Source organism: Gadus chalcogrammus, chromosome 10 (assembly GCF_026213295.1).
Source record: "Gadus chalcogrammus isolate NIFS_2021 chromosome 10, NIFS_Gcha_1.0, whole genome shotgun sequence".
In the NCBI taxonomy this organism is placed as follows: Eukaryota; Metazoa; Chordata; class Actinopteri; order Gadiformes; family Gadidae; genus Gadus; species Gadus chalcogrammus.
The window spans coordinates 13,549,254-13,556,753 of record NC_079421.1 but is presented as its reverse complement, the minus strand read 5'-3'; the positions used below and the strand labels follow the sequence as shown (position 1 = coordinate 13,556,753).

Here is a 7,500-nt window from a genome sequence, read left to right as displayed (position 1 = left end):
CTCTTTAGTGTAATCTGCTCTATTGTCTGTTCCCTTGTTCCCTGTGGTTGATGTATGTGTGGGGAGGACCACATTACCTCTAGGCTCCTATAGGCTGACCCACTCTAGTTATTTTTTCCTTGACTGTGGGCAGCAAGTGGTTCTTTCCCTGGGGCTTAACTGACCTCAAACCAGTAATACCATCAGTGCAACCTATTGACCAATGTCTGTTACAAATGACAGTTTGTGTGTGTGTCTGGCAGTGTGCATGCATGCATTTTGCTGGGTTTATGAGTGTGTGTGTTTGTGTGTGTGTGTGAGGGTTTATGGACGCATCTTTCTGCGATTATGAGTGTGTGTGTGTGTGTGTGTGTGTGTCTGTTTGTGTGTGAGTGCATACATCTTGCTCGGTTTATTAGTGTGTGTGTCAGGGTGTGCGCGTGTATAAGTTTGTGTTGTAGGCCATTTAACATGATTTGCGATGTTATGACGGCTGAGCAGTGGTGACTGTTGCCATGGTGCTACACAAAAAAGGGTACTTTCACGGAGACACACACACGCAGACAAAAATACACACACGTAGACAAACACACACACATGCTTAAACAAAGACACTTTTGAATCTTCTCTGTATTTAAGTATTAAAGGGAGACCTTTGTGGGCTTTAGGAAGCTTTCATGTGTGTGTGTGTGTGTGTGATTGTGTCTGTCTAGAATGGAATAGTATGCTTATATAGCTCCACCATCAAATGTTTGATAAAGGACGTGAGCCATCAAACCATGTTGATTCATACACCATTTAAACTATCCATACTCTAATCCAGTCCTTTGTCAACCCATTTCTCCATTTTATACACATTTGTGGCAAAGTGACACAGTGATAGCCAATGGTAGCTGGGTTATTGTGTTTTATTCAATAAACACGTCTTCTACACACACATGTTGGCCAATTGTGCTTGACTGATGCCACAGTGTGTGTGGACATCTGTCCCAGATGCTGACGGTCGCTCCACACGCACAAACACAATCTGAGAATGAAATTAGGCAAATTATTACTGAGTCTCGGTTCACCCTGTCAGACAACAAATGGGTGTTTAATCACTGGAAATTACACCCCATTCTCCATGTAATTGAATTAGCTTCCTCTTGACACTAAAGTCCTGTGATCTTGTGTTTTTTTTGCTGCCTCAGGGAAACTCACTTCAATTGTCGATTCCTCCTTCTCCCTTTTTCGACGTATGGATTTGTCCTTCAAATCATTTGCATTGCCAGTTTGTCAATGTCATTTATTTTGTACTCCCCATGTCATGTGCTCTAATTGTGCTGTATATCTTCCAGTCTGTCTGTAGGTTAATGCACTGGTCCTATGGGTATTCCAATAATCACAGACCCCATGTCTTCTCTCGCACAGATCAAGAACTACTGGAGGACATCTTGATTGACAGCTGCTTTTACCTGGCTCAACCAATGGTGAGTGAGAACCTCAAGTGGGTTCCTGGTTTTGCGCTAAATCTTTAGGGTTTAAAAAATTAACACACACAAGACAGGAACACCCAGGTGGAACAAACCGAATTCACCATTTCACCGCAGTCAGCATCAAATCTAAATTGCAGTTAAAATGAGGTAAATGAAAACAATAGTTTGACACGCTTGACAATCAAATCCAGTCAAGGCAGCCTAAAACTAAAAGCTTAAAATATCCCGTTCCTTTGTTGCCTACATTGTTTACTCAACACAGCTTTTCCCCAACTACCATACTCCCGACTCAATGACAGGAACCGCTGCTTCTCTAGCCCCCTCTGATCAGTTACAGCTCAGTTTCTGTATCACAGCCTCCTTGCATCACTCACAGAGCACCGCTAGTCCTTCACATCCTCCTCCACAATCAAAGGAGGCCTACACCAAAAACAAGAAAATTTCGTTTTAGTTCTTTTCTTTCTCCACTTTCTCTAACACATAGGCCCATTATTTAGCAAGCAAATTGCCGTAACAACCCTGCAGAGGGGCCAACGGTTTTGATTCAGGCTCTGGGCGTGCTTCTGCTCAATGGCCTTCTCTGACACGCTCGTCTGAGATGTGGGTTGACAGCTGTGTAGTTAGCCACAGCTGGTTCCCGGACTGCAGAACCTTAGTGGGTACGTAATTATGGTCAGACTCAACCGTACATTCTCTCCCTTGACTACCTTTGTCATTGCTTCGGGATTTAAACAAGCGCAGCTCAAGGCGATCACCAATCACATGTTGTTGCAGTGACGGATACTGATTGGCTGTGATGAAAGGCAAATCTACTTTAGTGAACATCATTGCGGGTCGAAGAGGCACCAGAGGGAAGCGCATCGGACATGAACCTCTGCACCCAAGATGTACCGGGGCTGATGATGTCGCCCCCTTCATTATACCGATGTCGGGGCTGCACGCTCTGTCTTTCCTCTCACGTCTCCGCCTCGGTCCTACCCACGGTGGGAACATAATGGACCGACGGAGCAGATAGTCTAGCTCAGGAGGTTTTGCAAAATGAATACGCATGATGAATCATCATCCCCACATTATAAAGATCCCCAGAAGTCATGGAGCTCGGTACATCGGTCACTGGTCACAGAGCACAACCACTGAGCAAGGAGCAGGTCTATATCAGTCTTTAAGTGTTGTGTAGCTCTCTCTCTCCCCCCCCCCCCCCCCCCCCCCCCAGAGCCCACCTGGCCCGTTTCACATCCAAACACACATCAGTGACAGCTGATAGACAGACGGGGAGATAGGTAGCCTGCTCCTGGGAGGCAAACACCCCCTCCACTCCCCACACTGTGAGTACTGTGTCAGACGTCGGCGCGATGCCGCCGGAGTCTTGCTCGTCGTCAAGGTTACATGAACCCGGCAACCCGGCGGTTAAATGTCTGCTGTAATGTAGATGGATTGTAGTTTAAAGGTATGGCGATTACATGGCAATTAATGCAGGGATCCAGACACAGTGGCACTGGAAAGGACACAGCTCCCGTGCAATGGGGAGGGGCCCCATTAGCAGGGGCCCTAAGCGATGTTTGTTTAATTGATCAGCGCCTCAGTGGAGCACAACACAGTCACTGAGAGCCCTGTGTCACCTGATCTACACACAGCCCACCCACACACCGATGAAGACGTGTCCCGCACATTTGCAGATTTTTTTTTTTTTCATGCATTTACCTTCCTGCCACACTTGAAGGGAGTAATATTAGGCAAGCTATTGGGCATTCCTGAACGTTCAGGTCAAAACACACACGCACACACACACACACACACACACACACACACACACACACACACACACACACACACACACACACACACACACACACACACACACACACACACACATAAGCATACACACACACACCACACACACAAACACTCAGACGCACGCGCGTACAGCCACACAGTCACACCCATAACCACACTCACACCTACAGCCCCCCCCCACACACATACACACGCACAGACACACAGACACAGACACGCTCACGCACCCACACACACACACACACACACACACACACACACACACACACACACACACACACACACACACACACACACACACACACACACACACACACACACACACACAGACACACACACACACACACACACACACACACACACACACACACACACACACACACACACACACACACACACACACACACACACACAGGTACGGCCATACACACATACAAATACACACACACTCACACAAACACCCACACACACAGTAGCCCTGGTGAATTACAGCCCGGGGTGAAATGAATGGCCCTCCCTATGTGGAAGTGGCAGGTCGTTACTCTGCATCCCTCTGGCGAGACAATAAAGCCCACAGACACAATGAGGCACTCTGAGGAACTCACTCTCACCCCATTTTACACCGCTGGCATCTATAAAGTTCAACCTTGATAGAGAGAGAGACATAGGGGAGAGAGAGAGACTTTGAGTGAGGGAGAGAGGGAGAGGGAGAGAGAGGGACAGAGAGAGAGAGAGAGAGAGAGAGAGAGAGAGAGAGAGAGAGAGAGAGAGAGAGAGAGAGAGAGAGGGACAGAGAGCTAGAGAGAGAGAGAGAGAGAGAGAGAGAGAGAGAGAGAGAGAGAGAGAGAGAGAGAGAGAGAGAGAGAGGAGAGAGAGAGAGAGAGAGAGAGAGGGAAAAGGTAGAGAGAGCTGATTAGTAGTAAATAGGGGGGGGGGGCAAGGTCTAGATGGACCTGCTGTGTGGAAAACCGCCTGCAGCGCATGTGATCGCATCCGAGGGAGGAATTGAAGCACAAATCCTGCAAAGGACAGAAATAGCATGACTTCCAATATGCAATCTAGGGGGAAGGAGCTGATTAGGTCCACTGACACATTCACCAATGAAACAGGCCCCCGGGGGCACAGTGGAATAAGCCCTGCTGAAATTAGTTTCAAGAAGTCAAGGGAAAGTTGAAATTCGTATCTGACGTGACGTAGACTTCCTCCCCGGACCACGCGTGCCTCTGTCTGGGGGGGCCTGCCCCCCTCACCGTGCCACCTGTCAGGGCAGCACGCTGTATGTTGTCATGTCTGCCAGGTCCCTGATGTCAGAGAGCTTCATCTATAGGTGACGCATGTTTAGGTCCCGCCCCCGCCGTGGGCCCTTGCTGCTGGGCAACGTAATAACAAAGAACCCCCCCCCCCCCCCGCGGGCTCGCCTCATCCCGAGGGCTGGGCATGGACCAATCATAGAGGGCGGGTTGGGTCAAGGGAACGACACTGCAGGGAGAGGTTGGCCCAGCCTTAATGTCCCTCTGATCGACCTTGACAAATTGTTAAAAAAAAGCGGAATTAAAAAGCCCCTGGAATGCATAATGAGCGGCGGCTAATTCCTCCTGGCTGTGGACGCCGGTGCGGTGGCGTAGCGTAGCGCGCTACGGCTAGCTCCGCGGTCCATTAGCTCCACCATTGAGGCCACGGCAATCTGTTGCTGCTCCGCAACACCATCTGCTGCTAATACCATGCTAACACCCTGGGGAGGGAGAGAGAGGGGGGGGGGGGGGGGGAGAGAGAGAGAGAGAGAGAGAGAGAGAGGGAGGGATAGAAGGGGGAGAGAGGAAGAGAGAAAGAGAGGCGGAAGAGAAAGAGAGACAGAGAGAGTGAAAGAGAGCAAGCGAGGGAGAGAGGGAGCGAGAGCGAGGGGGGAGAGAGAGAGCGACAGAGAGAGAGAGAGGGAGAGAGAGACAAGGACAGAGAGGGAGAAAGAGAGAGACATAGAGAGAGAGAGAGGGAGAGAGCGAGAGAGGGGGAATTGAGGGGCTCTATGATACGGAATATGGCGTCCTCCTGTGTTTAATTAAGAAGCAGTAACAAGGTCTTGGCAAGGCACGACGTTAGTGTGTTTTTACCTGCAGGTGTGCGCGTTGTGAATGTGTGTGTGTGTGTGTGTGTGTGGTTGTGCGTGTGTTTTTTCAATTGTGTCACACAGCACATTTCACAACTCAGTCCAATCATAAACAAATGTTATCGCAGCAACAAAAACAACAACAACAACGGTACGTCTTCCACTAGAATATTCCACAGGGTAAAGACACAAATGCAAGCCCCTTCTCTGCAGAACCCGGTTCTCCAGTCATGATGGAGGGTGAATGGACCTTCAGAGTCCCCACAGAGACCCCACGGTGCGTGGTCCCTGATGAAGAGGTGGTGAATGAATGAGTGCGTGCCGCTAACTGTCTGCGCGCGTGTGTGTTACTGCAGCCCGACGAGCAGATGAGCTTGGTGGCCGTCATGCTTTATGACTTCCAGGACAGGAAGTTCCTCCCACGGGAACATCGGGGGGAGGAGCTTATACAGGAAGTCCTGGACGTGGAGGACTGCCTCCACAGGTAAATGGCCTATGGGACGAAAAGGAAGAACTGACGATGATGACACAGACAGAAACAGAAAGAGAAGCAGGAAGAACACAAAGAAATAAAAACGGGTGAGGCAAAATGTTAAACATGGCGTTGTGTGGACACACAGATTCAAGACCAAGCTGGCGGCGTCGCTGGCTCGCAGCAGGATCAAACACGACCTGCTGTCCATCGACTGCCTTCTGCCTGAGAGCCTACGGAGGAACCAGGAAAGGGCAGGCAGCCTGCCCCTCTACGCCTGGGTCAACCCCCTCAAGAGCAGGTGTGTGCATGAGGACAAACACTACCACGCCGTAACACACACAGACGCATAAAGACACACACACACAGACAGTAATACACACACATCAAGACTCACTAGCACACACATAAAGACACACACATACACATACAGACACACACACACAGACACATAAAGACACACACACACAGACACTAGCACACACACATAAAGACTCACTAGCACACACATAAAGACACACACAAACACAGACACAAACACAGAAACATAAAGACACACACACACACACAGAGAGACAGACACATTAAGACACACACACACACATACGCACATAGACACAGACACATAAAGACACGCACACGCACACACACACAGACACAGACACATAAAGACACACACACATACACATACAGACACAGACACATAAAGAGACACACACAAACACACACACACAGACACTAACACACACACACACACACAGACACATAAAGACACACACACACACACATACACACACAGACACAGACACATAAAGACACGCACACACACACACACACACACACACACACACACACACACACACACACACACACACACACACACACACACACACACACACACACACACACACACACACACAGACAGACACATAAAGACACACACACACAGACACACACAGATACACATAAAGATACACATACACACAGACACACACACTCACACATTCCTCATACACCTTTTGGCCAGGAGGTATTGCTCAATGCTTTATGATCAAGGTGCCCAGATGACATCCAATTAAATTGCCCGACTGTCTGTATGTGTGTGTGTGTGTGTGTGTGTGTATGTGCGGGTGTGCTTGCACCTGTGTGGGTGCACGGTTGCCTGTGTCTGTTTATGAATGTGTGTAGGTGTGTGTGTGTGTGTGTGGAGGCAGGCTGATTCACTGAGTTGTAAATCCTGCTGCTATGGACAGATCCAATCACCAACCGGCCAGGGGACTGTAAAGGTCACCTGTGGGAACTGTTGACGTGTGTGTGTGTGTGTGTGTGTGTGTGTGTGTGTGTGTGTGTGTGTGTGTGTGTGTGTGTGTGTGTGTGTGTGTGTGTGTGTGTGTGTGTGTGTGTGTGTGTGTGTGTGTGTGTGTGTGTGTGTGTGTGTGTGTGTGAGTGCGTATGTGTGTGTGTTTGTCAATGCTTTTTATGTCTACAGCTTCTCATTCAGGTTTACCGCCTTTTGAATGGATATAGATGCATGCATGGAAACTCTATATTGTTGCTATTAAATGTGCCTCTAAAACTACAATGACTTGTCTCTTGTCTCATCTACCCGTCTTTGCTTTACTTGTATTTTCTAACCTCACCGCCATTGATCTACATCTCTCTCCCCATCTCGCCGT

At 48.9% G+C, this 7,500-nt stretch overlaps 1 protein-coding gene across 1 annotated transcript in view; it reads left to right on the top strand.

Annotated features, from left to right (window-relative positions):
* The window catches only part of LOC130391004 (putative methyltransferase NSUN7), a 30,231-nt gene that overhangs the window by 5,381 nt on the left and 17,350 nt on the right, over window positions 1-7,500 (top strand). Inside the window, exons 3-5 of the mRNA XM_056601191.1 lie at window positions 1,390-1,448; window positions 5,709-5,836; window positions 5,973-6,125. Of these exons, the coding sequence (XP_056457166.1) occupies window positions 1,390-1,448; window positions 5,709-5,836; window positions 5,973-6,125 (340 nt within the window). The remainder of the gene's footprint in view (window positions 1-1,389; window positions 1,449-5,708; window positions 5,837-5,972; window positions 6,126-7,500) is intronic.